At 41.4% G+C, this 16771-nt stretch overlaps 1 protein-coding gene across 47 annotated transcripts in view; it reads right to left on the bottom strand.

Moving 5' to 3' along the window:
• Positions 1-16771, bottom strand: part of TNNT3 (troponin T3, fast skeletal type) — a 29276-nt gene that overhangs the window by 11312 nt on the left and 1193 nt on the right. For 2 of the 47 annotated variants that reach the window (XM_027888788.1, XM_027888787.1), the window contains exons 2-11: positions 14995-15029; positions 13794-13807; positions 13110-13127; positions 11343-11354; positions 10512-10529; positions 9452-9463; positions 8858-8872; positions 6639-6653; positions 2808-2819; positions 2405-2425 (exon numbers count right to left, since the gene is read on the bottom strand). In XM_027888788.1, coding sequence (XP_027744589.1) covers positions 2405-2425; positions 2808-2819; positions 6639-6653; positions 8858-8872; positions 9452-9463; positions 10512-10529; positions 11343-11354; positions 13110-13127; positions 13794-13807; positions 14995-15029 — 172 coding nt within the window. Of the gene's footprint in view, positions 1-2404; positions 2426-2807; positions 2820-4013; positions 4026-6638; positions 6654-7988; positions 8001-8857; positions 8873-9451; positions 9464-10511; positions 10530-11342; positions 11355-13109; positions 13128-13793; positions 13808-14994; positions 15030-16771 lie in introns of those variants that run through there. The other 45 variants (XM_027888747.1, XM_027888793.1, XM_027888746.1 and 42 more) reach the window with 41 other exon arrangements.

Here is a 16771-nt window from a genome sequence, read left to right as displayed (position 1 = left end):
ATTTTAGACCGCTCTGCTATAAAGGAAGTCACAAATTGCTCCTGAAGAAAAATACCATTAGCATGCTTCTGTATTTTTCCAGTTATATTTTTAATTGTTTCGCTTTTCAAATAGCCAGTGAGCTTCTTAACACACTAGTTAAATTGCCTTTTACCTGGAGAGAGGAAAAGTAATAATGATTAACCAGTCTATCAGGGATGTTATTTACACAGGATTCCCTTCCTTCTTGACATACCCAGAGAATTTTCATCAACATTCCTGTTTAGCTTAAAGCTGCCAGTCAGTAACACTTCAAAGAGAGGGGGGAGGAAAGTAGACAGGAAATGACTGATTTTCTTTGTTGACCTTGGTTACCAGGATCAACACCTGTCTGTCAAAAACTGTGAAATTGGTTTAGCTCCCACCGAATCAGCACTTTAAGCTTCATTAAAACAACAAACAATTGTAAAAGTAAAACAAAAAAATAAGGTTAGTTGTTCTTGAAATAAGAATTCTAGTTAGAATACCTAAAGGTACCTCCAGAAAACCAGAAAAGGGGATGTTTTATTGAAAAACAAACAGTAATAAATCTGTCCTTGGCAGTGCATGACCCAGCATTGATCCATATGGTATGCACCAAAAGCAGCCCAGGAATGGGATTTGTTTTGAAATGCCCCTTCTTTCAAGAGTCAAGGAACTGGGCCAAAATTTGTTGACAAGCAGGAATTGTCATAACAAATTCCTGTTCCTATGGTGGATTTTGACATTCTGGTCATTCTGACTATGAACCATGGGGCTGAGACAAAATCCCCACGTACAACCCTGCCAAAAGAAGGCAAGAGACACTGGAAATCCAAGTTCACTGTCCTGGTGATTAGAGAGTCTCTGAGTTTCTGGTTTCCAAAAGGCTAGCACAGGGAGGGGATACACCACCATAAATACCACCCCGCTTTCTTCTTCCTAGTCTGTGAGATATCCACGTGTGCTCCCCTTCTCTGAGAATCCATCTGAACTGCCTTTACTTCACTCAGAAATCCCTAAACACTCTCCTTTAATTCCACTTCTCAGAAGCAACATATCTAACTCACACTGTGTCCTTGGGAAAGAAAGAAAATCAATATGCTATTAAAAATAAAAGGAAAGAATGAGAAAAAGAAGGAGAAAGAGGGACTCAGGAAGGTCCTCAGGGTATTTCCCTAAATTAGAAAAAAAGCCTGAAAAGCAAGCAAGAAAATTAAAACAAATGAACCAAAAAAAAAAATCTACAAAAAACCAAAACAAGGAATCACAGAAAATGCAGGGTGTTTTCAAGTGATGTTGGGCTTTGTCTTTTGAAGCAGCTGGCTGGGTGTTCTAGGGGCTAGGACAGTCAGAACGGGACTCACTTCGAAGGTTTCTAAAACTTCGTGACAGCCTTTCTATACATTTAAACTGGCCAAAGGGGGGGGCTAATTTATCTTGCCCACATAACTGAGCAAAACATTTAGATTTGATCCTTTCATATGTGTGCCCCAGCGCCCACTCAGCCAAGTATTACAACCAGACTATCTTAAGTGCAAGGCCTGCCCCAGCCGTCTGAATAAATTTATCCACATTTGATGTTTAACACAATTTTAAGGGTGTGGCTTGGGCAGAAGTTTAAATTTCTGTGGATTCACACCTGGAGCCCATGACCTGCTCAGGCTGAGTGAGGATGGCATGTCTGTGCAGGGCTCAGCTCCATTTTCAAGTATGCCATATATTTTAAAAGATGCTTTCCTGATTTTTGGGGGATAGAGAAGTTTTGCTGATGGGAGCTATAACACAAGAGGTTCCAGTTAAAAGACAAGTCCAGAGCAAGCTTCTGGAGTTTGATTTTCATCATCTACTATCCTGAAGAGGATGTAGAGGCTTTTCAATACACTAGTTACCCCCCAAGGGTGATTGGATATGCACAGTGAGCAATTCTTTGCGGCAGAGATGTTTTGGCCCAGTTCCTGAGTTTAAAATCAAGTGAGGAACAAAAAGAGACACAGAAAAGAGAGTGAGATGTTAGGAAGATGATTTTGTTGTCCTAAGACAACACTAAGCTACCATCATTGTATTCGCCTTCTTCATCAGCTGCAGGTTGAAGGATAAAAGAAAAAGAGAAGAAGCACAGTTGTCAATTCACAACCAGCACTGTTCTGAGAGCAACTGTTCCCACTCCCTTCCTGCTATGCTGGGAACGTTAGACCCTCTGGAGATTGAATGAAAAGAAAAAAACACCTTTTTGGTGATCTGATTTGTCAAACATATGGCCCTTTTCTCCATGTTCATCCAAATCCATCCAGAAGGATTCATTTCCCTCCCCTACTTTCTTTGCTCTTAAACAAAGTCATTTTTTTAACACTGTTTCCCCAGCACTGAAAGAGAAAAAGGTTGAGTCTGTAGGTGCATGACATACCTTCCTCAGGAGCTTCCTCTGCTGTTGTCATGGTGCAAGCAGTGATGGAAAGACAGGAAATAGAAAAAAAAAACAGAACAGATATTTAAAGTTCTTGGAATCCTGAGAAAGAGACCAGGGAATGCATGAAGGGGTAAAAAAGAAAGGAATTAGTGAATTAAGGGAGGGAGAAAAGGTATCTGGAGAGACCGTCGGGAGTTAAAGATGCTGTAATGTTAAAGTAGTAGTAAGCGTGGAGGTTAAAGGAGAAGAGGGCTGCAAATAATCATTGTGGTTAATATTTGTTTCTCTTGTTTTGTTCTCTTCTACCAGCCCAGGACTCCTGTTCTCTCTTTCTCAGACACACACATACAAACTTTAATGTTGCAACTAGGTGGAGTAAACTAGAAGTCGTGTCACATACCTGGCTCATGAACTTCAGGTGTGAAGTGTCATGGAACAAGTTGCGATGGAAAGCAAGAGAATGAGAACGAGAAACCTGTTATTTCACACACCAAAAGAGCTTTTGAGCCAAAGGGGACAGGGGGCAGAAAGGAAAAAGGGAGCCAAGAGCGAAGTCAAGAAGTAAACCTGAGATAAAATAGTGACATTTGAAATAACATATAAACAGAAGACACAGGACAGGAAAGGTGCAAGAGGCAGATTTGTGATAATAGTGCAGTACTTCAAAAACATTTCTAAGCATCATATGACATAAAGCACAACCTGAAAGCAGAGTGTAACAAGGTTTACCTTGATTTGAAATATGCACATGAACATAGTCATCACTTTCAAAACGCTATTGGATTCACCTTTTACTACAGCAGTATTTCAGCCATTTGAAATAAACACAGTGTGTTTCAGAATCCTGCTGAAATACCTGCCATAATCCATCATCAACGTTCAGCTAACTTCCAAAGAAGCTCAGTTCCCTTCTAGATCTATGGCTCAGGCCATTTTCTTCCTTGAGGACAACTTTGATGTCTATATAAATGTACTGCTGTTATTCACATCCATTTGCAATGTAGAATTACAAATGGATTACTTCATAGGAAGAAAAGGTTCATTAAAAGTCTGTGCAGGCCTACATGTAATTCTTCTGGGTTTTGACAAAACAAGAATAGATCAGCAATGTGAATTTGCAGGGCAGATTTTGCTTTACAGCCATACACACAAACCACTGAATATATTTCAAAGGCATAAAAATAACACAAAATCTCAGAGCGTTTATATTCCCTGTGTACAGTCAATGGGCCAAATTCTGCCCCGAGGTTTGAAATAAATCCTTCCCTACGGGAAGAAACATTCATTCTCATATCACAGTGCAGAATCTAACCCATGCCACAAGGACAATTTTTGCTGAGCTACTCTTTCACAAGAGTACATGTGTTCCCCTAGTTTTTAGTAAAATTTTCATGCAACGGGTAAGTTTCCTCATCCTTACTGCTGATTACACTTTACTGAGAAAAAATATTACTCTAAAATAGAACCACCCCAAAGGCATGCAAGTTACAATCGATCATTAACTAATAGGTTGTTATCTCCTGTCACCTTGTGTACACACCACCATCATTCACACACACCATCCCAGCAGACAGACACTGGGGAGTTTAGAAGTTAAATCACATACCTGGAGGGGGGGCTTCATTTAGTAGGAAGTGTCAGGGGAAAAACACAGGAAAGGAAGATAAAAGAATTAGAAATAAGTTATTCAGGAGGGGATCACCTCAAACTTTGGTAAGACTAGGCTCAAGAAATATCATTTGCAGACCAGGTTATAGGGATAGACTGTTAATAAGAGTGGAAAAGGGGAGTAATTACAGTGGGATATGAAGTAGATAGGAAGGAGATGCCATAGAAACAAAAGATAAAGGGAATTTGAATGTTGATGAATTGCAAGTTTAAATCATGCGAATATATAAACCATGGGCAAGTGTAGTAACACTGGTGATCCTTAAAGTTGAAATAAAACATACCCAAGAAAAGAGTTTTACAAGCATGTAGTGTTACCTAGGTTTCAGCTATGTACATGCCCTTTTAACTATTAGTGCTAGCATGAGGATGTGAGGGTTACTGCAAGGAGGTGCTGCTTTGGTTGTATCTCTATGCCTGCATCTGAAGCTCCACCATCTAAGAATCCCTGCTGGCAGATTCAGGGCTTAGCTCTGCAGAACTGGAAATATTTGTGCCTACACAGAGCTGGTCTCTGCTGCAAGGGACTAGAAGCTGCTCGAACCTGCATGCCAGGATCCTGCTGCCATCCACTCCCTGCGAGTGGAAGCAGCTCAGGTTTCTGCAGCTCAGGTACCTGCTCTCTGTCCCGGCTGTGGTGTAGTCACAGCCCTAAGAGTTTGTGGGGGAACTGAAAAGTTTCTTCTAAGCTTCTTAGAAGGTGACTTTTCAGTTACAAACAATATTTATACTTCCTTATAAGGAAAATTAAATTTTAAGGAGTCTTAAGAATGGATTGATTTTTCATGATTCTGGTTTTCTTCAACATCTTCTAATTCCTATGTACAGGAATGCTTCAGATTAATACATAGGAATTTAGACGTCACACACATGCGCTTGGTTACATGAAAAGAGTCACAAGGAAAAATAAAAGAATTAGAGCAAGGACCCTACAAGAGCAACAGCACTGAACTTGTGCAGGCCAAAGCTGTGACTGAGAAGATGTGGTAGGCAAAGACAGCATAAATAACAGAGAAACTAAATAATCATGCAGTTATATGGAAATCTGGGACTGTCTCCTTCTGACATAAAAATTTTCTGTTAAGCTTGTTATATTTACATTGTCTTTATAAACTTTTGGTTTTGTTGTGCTTTATGTTATAGAGGGAAAGGAAAACTTAGGGAGGGTGTACATGTGGCTTTATTGTTTATCAGATTATGTTAATATCTTGTGTTTTTCACAAATTTCAAGCTCATACCTCTGTCAAAGCTAGAGATCAACACTTAAGCAATGAGTAGCAGTTCGATAATTATCAGGGAAAATAGGTATAGAGGCAGGCAAAGCAGCAGGGATGGAAGCAATGACCCTTAACTTGTGCAAATCAAAGTCAGCAAAATCTTAGGTGCATATTAACAGACAAGAATGAATATGGTTAAAAGGAGAAGAGAAAGATGTGAAACAAGAAGTGACGAGAAGAGGAGGGATATGAGAAGCAGTGCACAGATGAATGTTGAAGTATTAAGTCATGTAAAAATCAATCAGATAGCTTTCACCAACCCTGGCAAAAGCATTGATCTGGTCTGAACTAAGAGGCTGGTCTCCCTCTGTGGACAGCCGGGTGAAATAGCTGGGGTGAGTGGCTGCTGAGATGTGACTGCTTTAATAAAGCTATTCCAAATGGCACAGAATAATTTTCATGGACAGTTTGGAGGATGCTGCAAGTTCAGTTTCTGTTTTTCCAGGTAATAAACATTAAAACATTCCCTTAAGCACTGTGAGATGACTTTGAGTCCAGTCAGTGGCTATTATTGCAACTTATACATTGAGATGCTTGTCTTCAAAAAATGTTATCACATTTTTCGTGCAGCAGTTAGCTTTATCCTCATCATTATGCATCACAGAGTGGGGGAAATTATGACTGGTGGAAGGTGTAAGGAAGCTGCAAGTTTCAGTTTATCATTAATATTTGATTTTTATGTTTACTTCCACCATCTTTGAATTCCTGAGTATAATATTAGAGTTACTGGTATCATTTTCCAACAGAAACCATAGCTCAATTAAATTTCAATATTTCAGAACTCTCATAGATTTAGATAAGATTTTGGTTAAAAAAAATAGAAACTGTTTCACAACTATAAAAGATTGCAGAGATATTAACATCTCTGGAACAAAACTTTTTTACTTTTTGCCTGGTGGCAATCTCTCATTCCAGATTTGTTCTTGCATTACACTATATATGCCCCACATTATCCATAAAGGCAATGCTTCAGAAGCTTCTAAAATAGAACTTTCATTTCAAAATTTGGAAATCTTCCATAGAGGAAAGAGGAAAAAAAAAGTTGGAACATAATGTTTTAACTAAATAAAAAACATAATTTTCAACAGCTATGAAACAAGGCGTTCCTCCTTTTTTTCTTTTCTTTCTCTCTTTTTTTTCTTTTTTCTTTTTGGTTGTTTGTTTGAAAAGTTTCCATTTTGTCCCAATTCAGCATATGACCCAATTGTGAAATTGCCAAGCAGAATTGAATTTCCAGCACACAATAACCCTTCAGATTGACGCAGAGGAATTCAGAAGTCACATACCTGGTTCATGGACTTCTTTAAAAGGGAAGTAGCAGGGAAGGAGATGCAAAAAAAGATAAGATAATTAGAGCAAGAAATAGAGGATTATTAAAAAAACCTTAGACTTTTCTTAGCCAGGGTGGAGGGGTTAAAGGGATAAAAACCATTAATAAGATTAAGTGAGAAATAGAGGGCACATATGGATGTCAATTAGAAAATCGTGGAGGAATGAAAGGGTTGTTGGGATATTAAAGATGCATATGACTAACACATATATATTCATAAAATTATAAATCAAGTGCCATTGGTAGCCTTTGGTTGACCAAAAAAAAAAATTATTGTATTTAAAGCAAGTCCATTACACATAGATCTGAATGTGCAAAAAGGGTATAAACAACCCGCTCTTATTCATGTGCATAGAAATCCCAGTCACTGCAGAAATCAATGGGCTCCCAGGAGCTGGCATTGATTTCTTTAGTGCCCAGGATTTCACCACTGGTGTGTAGAACTGCACACCGATGTGGGAAGGTAAGTACGAGCATGTTACTGCTCTCCAACCTGCAGGATAAAGCATCTGATGAAAGACTAGCTGGGCAAGCAGAGAGGGGCAGGCAGAAGGGCAATTGAAAGGTAAAATGGGTTTAGGCTGCCAGGTTGATGCTTTAATGAGCATGACCTTGTATTTTGCTAATCACACAGATTGTCTTACCAGAACTGGACTTTAAAATTCAGCTTATAAAATCAAGTAAAAATGCAACCCTGCCACCCCCATTTTTGCATAATGCTTATTAACCCAGAAACATACCAGTAGTTATGGAAAAAGCAAATACTACATCTTTTCTCAAATATACTGCAACCAAAATGGTGCCACTCAGTCCCATCCTTAGCCCAACAGAAAGCTAGGTATGACATGGTGTCACTTGTTGCTTATGACTTCAGGTGCAAGTCCCATCACCATACACTGCTGCAAAAGGGAGTTCTGTCTCTGCACAGTGGCGAGGGGACAGGAGAAAGAGGTGCACCCAACCGAGGGACATAGCATTGCCACAGGACACGGCAGCTGTCCCACCTCTAGCCCCGGTGTATGGCACAAAGGAAATGAAACACTCTCCTCGTACCAACTGGTGTCCATACCAGTAGCCTGGTTAGAGACATCAAGCGGAGGGCAATACATAAGCAATGCCCAGCCTGTGCTTCAGACATTGTTACCAAACAGCAGTTAGTACTTATTACTCATCACGCTGCTTATCCTACGAGAGCGAAGCAGCAGAGGGTATTTTTGCATCGTCTCATCTTCAACCACCTCCAGAATTCCTGCACGAGTTACCGCTCCAAACAGAAACAGGGGAATTCACAAGTCATGGCACATACCTTCCTCATGAGCTTTAGCGTGTGGGAAGAGTCACAGAGCAAAATGCAAAGGAACACAAGAGCATTAGAAACATCAGAACAACTTTTCACTTGTGCAAAATGGAGGGGGAGGGCAAGACCGAGAATATGTTGCAAGGAAATAAAATGAATACGGATATGAAAAGCAGTACTGGAAGTGAGGGTACAAATGATCTGAGATATTAAAAACATAAAGCTGATTTAAGCAGCCATATCAGATGACATTTGTCTTATATGCTCATTCCAGCAGTCCTGCATAAAGCCCAGAGCACCATGCTGTTTCACAACTCTTACACTTGGATTTACAACCTAAGGCCAGTAGGTTTTTGGGGGCTGTAAGTACTACCTTGAGACACTGGTCTAGAAACTCCATTATATGAACAAGAAAACCATCTTTAATCATTTGCAAAGCTAAAGCATCAAATTTATCACCATTTGCTTTATACCACAGGGTTTAGGATGAAAAAAAATATGTGGAAAGGCTACTGTAAGAATGTCAGTCAATCATGAGCACATCTGCACAACCCACCCCGAATGGTCCAAAAAAAGTTTCCCAGGGAGACCCAACCAAACTCGGAGCGAAGGCTTTTCAACATTCATCCTTTTAAGAGGTTTACATTTCCCAGCAGTTTTCAGGCATTTTTTTTTCATGCAACAATGACCACAGAGCGTCACCAGTCAATGTCAAGACAGGACATGAAGGAAGACAGTACAAAAAAACAAAATGGTGGTAAGTTAGTCTATATTAGTATGCCTATTTTCAACTCCCGTTTTCTTTTACCGTCTTGTGGCTTAGTGGCTAAACCAGAGCTTACTCTGAAAGACAGCAATTCAGGAGTCATGTCACATACCTTCCTCCTGAGCTTCTTTACATGGGAAGAGACACAAGACAGGATGGAAAGGAACATTAGGAGAAATACAGTGTTACATAAGCTGATATTACACAGGCTGAAAACTCTGCTCAGAGGGAAAGGTGTTATCCCAGTAAAGGATGTGTTAATGGCTAGGAGGGGAAGGAATTTACAGCAGGTGTCATTGGTAAACAACTTCACCTTCATGAGAAGGGAAGAGGCAAAGACATGTCAGAGAGGGAAAACCTCACAGTAAGTTCAAATAATACATGTTGAAATTTCTCTCTAGTTCCAGTTTTGGAGGAACAACTTCTGCCATTGCCCAGACTGTCTTTATGGTGAGCTCTGCACAGGGCAGGAGGGGCAGAGAGGCCAGGTTACCCCTGAGCCGATATCTGTTGGCCCCTTGCACTGAGACTATTCCTGTGTGTGAGCCTCTGGGCCAACCCATCACAGAGGTGAGGTGGAAATCAAAGACAACAGGAAGCAATACAGCAAAGTAACTGGGTCCTGCTCCTCTTGCACCACCCTTGAATCCCCACCACCACCACCAAGGAGATGGCGGGGAGCAGTTTGGAAGGCAATGGCACGTACCTGCCGGAGCAGCTTCATCAGGTGGGACATGGCAGGAAGCAAAAGCAATGAGATGGAAAACAAGAACAGTTAGACTAAAGAATGTGTGAATGATAGAGGGTCTTAAAAAAACCCACAGATTGTATGAAATAGAGAAACAGAGGATGAGATGAGATGAAATGGAGACAGGCGACCAAAGCACACAAAGATACAAGAAATGTAAAGCCTTCTGGACCTGGATGCTGTAAAACCTCTGCAAACTGCTCAGAGTGGGTCTGTCGTGGCACTACGAACAGGTTTACCCCTGTTTCAAATATGCCCAAAGCACAAAGCTTTGCAAATGCAAAACTGACACACTCTTTGTACCTGGAGCACCACATCCCAAACCTCTCAAGTGCAAAGGGTGGGTTTCTGTTCCAGGCCTTCCTCTGCCCTGTCTGTCCCAGGTTGCTAATGCTGTGTGCAATGCGAGGAGCCAGCTGGGGTTACTTGCCAGCATCTACATACATATAATAATGCAGTATTGTTTATATTATATATAATATTATATATTATAGTTTATAAACTTATAATATATAGAATATACTATATATAATATGACATATTATAGAATATGTACTATGTACCATAGGGCTACACGCGTATTTTCCAGAGATGGATTCTGACTTCAAAATCCATCTGATCATGATCTGCCAAGCTACATAGGAGAAACCAGTTGACACTTGATAGAAACCTTTCTAGACAGACTCCAGTTATTCCATGGCACACATTACCAACACCCAGGGCTAAAAATCAGCTTTGGAGACTGTTGTGGCTTGGTTGAAAGGATGGTATCCACATTTCCCCTGCTGCCCCCTCCCCAAAAACCAGAGCATAGGTGTCTGCACAGATACTCAAGGATTTGGGGTACCCTCAGTGAAACTTGTGCAAGGGACAAGGAAAGCCCTCTGCCTGCAGGTAGTTTGTGACAGGATCTTTCTCTTGCCTCTTGCTTTCTTCTACCACCTTGCAGAATGGAGGTGCACATCAGCACCAAACCCTGCTGCAGGAACGAGCGGGGCTGAGGCGCTGCTTCACATACCTTCTTCCTGAGCCTCTTCTGTGGGTGGGAAACGTCACACAGCAAAGGAAATAGGAGGAGAAAATTAAAACAAGGAATATGTTATTGGAACATACTTGAGGCTTGCCAAGCTCCCAGGCCATTATGGGCAAGAATACACAATGATGGAATTACAGGGTGAGAGAGAATTAAAAATAACATTTTTATGGGCACTTTATGGGGTTATAAATGTTACTGAAATATGGGAATGCGGCCACAAGTGAAAACCACATAAAAAGGCATCCAATATTTTATTCTTTATTAGAGCTGGCTAAAATTTCCTAAAAGTGGCTTTAGGTGATTTTTTTAATCAAAAATTAAACTGCAGTATTTCTTTTGCTGGACATATTTTTCTCAGTTGATGAAAAAAATTTGCCAACAATCAAATTTTGAAATTTAAAATAAATTCATTCCTGAATTTTAACATATGAATATAAACTTTGCAGGGTGTCCCCCTCCTTTTAAAAAATTTAAACTTTTGGAGGGAAAGGAGAGGACTTGACACTGTTGTGCCAAAAATAAGTCAAGCATTACAATAAAAAAGGTAGAACAGATACATTTTTTTTCCCACATACATATATATATATGTGTGTATATATATATATATACAATGGTTTGGTTTGGTTTTTAAAGAAAAAAAAGGCCACGTTTCCTACCAGCTCAATAAATTACATCAATGTCCATTATTGCATTGATGTCTGTGGCTCAAGACCAAGTCCCAGCCACTGGGTTTGAACTGTTTGCTCTGGATTTCTGCACACACCTTCTTCCTCCACACTGAGAGAGAAAGAAAGCAAAAGCCATGTCACATACCTTCTTCCTGAGCTTCAGGTGGCAAGTGTCATGGAACAAGAAGCAACAGCAAGCAGCAAAATGAAAACAGAAAACTGTTAGAAACTGGTATTGGGGTGAGCTAAGGCCTGGAGGAAAAAAAGGTCGTTAGAAAGTGATGGAGAAAATTATACGGAAATTACATGGATGACTTTGGAAGAGAAAAAAAAAGGTGGTTAGAAAGTGATGGAGAAAAGTTATATGGAAATGAAATGGATGACTTTGGAAGAGAAAATAAAAGTCAAGCAAAAGTAAGGAGCATAGAGAAGATACACTTCAGAGGAGACAGTCATGCAGATTAAAAAAAAAAAGTTGGAAGTCACCTGCCTATTAATTTCATATCAGTCATTAAATTCTTGAAACCAAAAAGTAGACAGTTAGGGAAAAAAGTAGAAAAGCAAGAAATGCTTTTCCTTTAAAGAAGGCTTGTCTGTAGGAACAACACCCTTCGCTTGCTCTTTTGACATTTGACAAGACGAAGGATGGAGCATGAATAACACCTTCACCTTCCTGACTCTGCCACTCCATGCAGGATTAGAGAGACATGATGATGACTGAAGCTCTACAATCCATATTTTCTTTTTTTTTTTTTTTTCTTTTTTTTTTGAGCCCTCAGTCCCTTCAGAAGCAATGCCAGGAATGTCAGTATCCTATGGCAGGAACTACTCCTAACATGGCCACTGTTCCCACCACCACTGACGGGAATTTGTCCATTGCAGCAACTTGGGGGAATCAAGGACAAAAACAACCAGTCAACCAACCAACCATAATAAACAAACAAACCACTAAAACCACAGGCACAAAAATCCACAAACAAAAAACAACTAACCAACACAAAACCCAGCTGTGTATAAATCCCCAAAAGAGACATTTCTACACAGAGGCAAGTCTCTCTTTCTCTCTGAGTTGGTCTCCCACCCTCCACGTGCAAATATTACACCTCCAGTATATGGTTTTGCTCTTGACCCCTTAGAAGATGTCTGAGACACTAAGGGCAGATCCTGGGAGAAAGTCCAAGAGTTTGGCCCTTCTCTCTTTTCCAGACACCTCGGGAAAATGAAGGATGACAACTGGCAGCTATGCGTGCCTGAACTGAAGCAAGTGTGTCAAAAGTGCCCAGCAAAGATAGTGATACATCTCCAAAATCTTCTCCCTGCTACCTACAAAAGGTGAAACAACTTGGGTGAGAAGGGGTTTTCATGCTCCATCTTTCCAGATCAGCACTCTGTCTCTCACAGCTTGTCAAATCCCATTTTACCAGCTAAAGGTGTGTTAAAAAACTTCATCTTTGCCAGTTGGTTCTTTGCCTTGCCTTTTCTATCCTCAGCAGTGCCCTGTCAGGTTCTCCTCAGGAGCTGGACAACTTGCTCTTCCTTTCAATTTCAAAATTTAAACTCAATCTGTGGACATTGCCAAAATGAGAATGGCAGTATTTCACCGATGATACGTTGTGTGGGCTCTGCACCAGTCCCTGCTTTAAAAAGTTCTGAGTTTATGAGCAGGTTAGTCCCCAGCTTTTATACCATCCCCAAGAGGTCATTCAAATACTCCGTTTCACCACAACGTGAAGTCTCTGCACGACATGGCCTCAACTTGAATGGGTTTTTTTTTGTTTCCAACTGGTTTACCGATCAAGTGTTTCAGATCACCTTTAGCAGCAAGCGCCAAAGAGAAGGGTGAAGTATAGACAAGGAAAAGCAGGACCAAGATTCAAAGAAAGATAAATTACATTCCACTTTTTTTTGTTACCTTCTTCTTCGTACTCCTCTGCATTGAAATGGGAGGGGGGAAAAAAAAGCAGACAAATGAACCACCAGCCTTGACTCATCAGTACGACATTACCCACGGCAGAGCTCTTTGCGCTCACAGGGATGCCGGGCAAGATGGTCTCTGAGAGGCCACTCGCAAATCAGCAAGTAAAGTAACAGATTAAATGACTTTGAAAATAAAAAGGAGGAGTTATAAAAAGGGGAAGAAGGTGATACAGCATTGATTTTTTTCCTCGGGCAATGGGAACTCAGGATTATATATGAATTAGAAGGAAAAAGGTAGAAGGGAGGGCCCCTGAGTATAAGAAAAGCTTCTGTGTATATTGCATGTGCATATTATGGGGATTTATATTTTAAAACAGAAAATATTGCATGTACACACGCTTCAAAATAAATTGCCAGCAGATGGCAGTGCCCTTACAAAAACTACAGGCGTCCCCTGCAACCAGGGCATCAATGTAGGGCTGAAACCCCCTAGGCTGCCCCCAGCAAGAACACAGCCAAGCTACTACAGATAGTGTAAAACCACCAGAATCTGGTGACAGTCAGACAGACAGAAGCACAAAATAAGAAACCTCAGATTTGTCTAACTGTACCAGCTGACACAGCCAAGAGAATGGTGCAGGCTTGCATGAAAGCAATTAGAGACAGATATAAGACTTACCCTCTCCTTGTTCCCTGTGAGAGAGGAAAAAAGGATATTGAAACTAGATAAATATTTCTCCCACAACAAATTGTCACCAAGCTTTAAACCATATACTGAAGCAACACAGTGTAGCATTGTTTAAAGTCTATTGTTTCTTCTTTCCCCCCTTCTCTCTGCACTTCCAGGAGATACTTGGGTTTAAAAGTGGTAAAGTGACTCAGTTTGAGTTTTATTTTAAATAGTGTTTCTTATTCTGAAGGTGCATATGAATCCATATCCAGGAATAATCCTCCACCCCAGGGCTCTAATGTGATACCCACACACAAGTGCTGCACAGGGGCTGATAAAGGTGGACCTCAGTCCCAGTGTGCCAGGCAAGCCAACCTGCAGCCAAGGGCCCATGCCAACCCAGATATGCTACAGGCTCCCTGAACCCTCGGGCTGTCTAATAAAAATCTGGCATAAAACAGATGCTGCTCAAAGTTTATCCCACAGCTGTAGCTACACCAGTCTCATGATCTGTTCCTGTTCCTTGCCCACACTTCCCAGTTTCTCTTGCTCTACCACCCCCTTGCATGAAACCCAAGCAGCCCTTGCATGAAACTTGCATGAAACCATCCCTTTGCCTGAAACTCAGAGCAGCCCTGGGACCAGATCCCAAAGGAAAGACACGTTAGTCAGAGATTGCCTGAATAAGGTGCCAAATTTTATCTTATCAAAAAAAAAAATTTAAGAGCTGGGCAAAATGACACAGGTTGAGATGAACTTATCTCCTAGTGAAGGAGAGGGCTAATGACCACTGCAGGTCTGTCCACGACTCCTCTGATCCCATGACTGCTCTAAATCTCCCCTGTGTACCTACTGATGCATTAATGTCAAATGACCCCATTGAGTTTGGTCATATTACTCTAGATTTGTTAAACCAAGGCAGAAAGGGGCTTATTCCCTCTCCTCCAGGTGCAGTGCCACAGCCACTGAGGGTAGGTTGAGCTGAGTGGAGGTGTTTGGGGGATGTCCTGTGTTGGACAGGGAGGGAGTCAGGTGAACTTCAGTGGGTCTTTCACACTCAAAGTCAAGATGCCCCCTCCTCAGTGCCTCGGGGTGCTTCAGGCTGTGCACAGAGCAGCACCCAGCCTCTCCTCCCTGCTGGGATGCCCTTGCTCCACTGCATGGAGCAAGCTGAGCCGACGAGCATACACACGACTTTCCCTCTACTTACACTTCCTCGGTATCAGACATGTTGGCAGTGAGTTTCTAGACAAAAAAAAATTGAAGAGAAGAAGGAAAAAAAAGTGTTATTAGTGGGAGCACCTCCTAAAAAATTCCAAGGCAGAAGCAGATGGGTTGACATTTGAGGACAAAAAAAATACAGGCACCTGCTTTCCCACACAGCCACCAATCCCCCACCAACACTGACATTTTGGGAGAAGCAGAAACCTTTGCCAGCCAGGTCAGAGGACAAGGAGAGGGGAGAAGAAAAACATCATCTGGAAAGACATGTCCTGTCAACTCAGCTGTGTCCCACAGGGACTAGGGGAAACCTGGACCTGGCTTCAAATTACAAAATCTCCAGAGGGAGAGAGGCACAGGCCAGTGTCCTCTTGCACCCATGTAACGTTTCTATCACTCCAGAAAGATCAGAGAAATTTTTCTTTATTTTATGCTACCAGAAGTGGGAAGGTGCCAGCTCCAAAACATTAGTCAGAGCTAAAAGAATAACTGACACTACCAATATACCTAAAGATGAGTCCTCATTTGTCAGCACCCAGAAGTGTGTCTGGTTTATATGAGTGAACAATATTCTGTTAATTAGTTTAAGATCAAAACCAGCCACGTCCCTGGTAGGCAGTTCACATGGGTGTAACCATTTCTATGTAATACAACACTCCGGCTTTTCTAAAAGCATCAACTACCCTGAGGCCAGAGGAGGAGGTGGGAAAGGGCCCCCCAAAACTTCCTCCAGATCCACAGTCTGTCTTAAATTAGAAAGCCAGGCTTCCTTTGCTGGCCCAAACCCTGACTTTCATGACTTCATTTTTCAGCTGATATATGAGAGATGTCTTGAAGGAGCAGGTGGGCTGACTTGGGTTCAAAAGGAACAACTGCAGCTCAGCAGCTTTCTATTTCAGAGGAAGGCAGTAATCCCCCAGGCTCCAACCCTGCCCTATAAGGGATTCTCTCCATTCCCCAGCAATGACCCTGGGCACCATACGTTAACACCAACAGGATTTAAAACCCCCATGAGAGATAAACAGACAGCATTTTTTTCTTCTAGTTCCTCATTTATTCTCTTTCTGAAAGTCAGAGTTGCATTGGAAGTAGTGCCAGTAGTGGCTGTGTTATGACCTGAGATCAGGATGGGAGAGTAATCTATTGCTAGGACATATAAAATTGGGTTCAGTGATTCCTTGGCCACAGACTGTTTTTAACTTGGTGGCTGTGCTTGTCCACTCCTCAAGCGCAACAGCCATCCCAAGGAGTACTTTGGGGACCCTAGTGCCACCAGGCAGAAGGTATCTGTGGGGAATTTTGCGTATGGGAGGAATTTCAGCTCTGTGAAAGGCTTTTCTTTTGCACCAATTCATGCTGCTTCTTCTTTCAAATAATTGAATGCTAAAACACTGCTGGTCTCTCCCCCCTGGTCTTTTCTATCTAGATCAACAAATCCTCAGGATAAAGAGTTCCACTTGCTTCCTGCACAGTGGCTAGCATGTTAAAAGTCTCATCTCAGCCTCCAAAAATTATTCAGGCTATTAGAAATAATGCTTGACAGTATGTTGGTTTATGCAACAGGACAGCAGAGCTTCTTCAGGCAAAATGCTATGGGAGGAACCAGCCTAATGCCCAGATGTTGGCTTCCTCCAAAATACACGATCTGTAAAGACTCAGGGCAATGGCCAATCCTCCCATGGATTCTGCCTTTAATTTATAAATGCATATTTCCTCCTTTCCAGTATGGAGGAGGGGAAAAAAAAAAAAAAAAAAAAAAAAAAAAA

Source organism: Empidonax traillii, unplaced genomic scaffold (genome assembly GCF_003031625.1).
Source record: "Empidonax traillii isolate 1590-97213 ecotype Southwest subspecies unplaced genomic scaffold, ASM303162v1 scaffold245:size1430315, whole genome shotgun sequence".
NCBI lineage: Eukaryota > Metazoa > Chordata > Aves > Passeriformes > Tyrannidae > Empidonax > Empidonax traillii.
The sequence above is the reverse complement of the archived record's forward strand: the minus strand, read 5'-3'. Positions and strand labels throughout refer to the sequence as shown.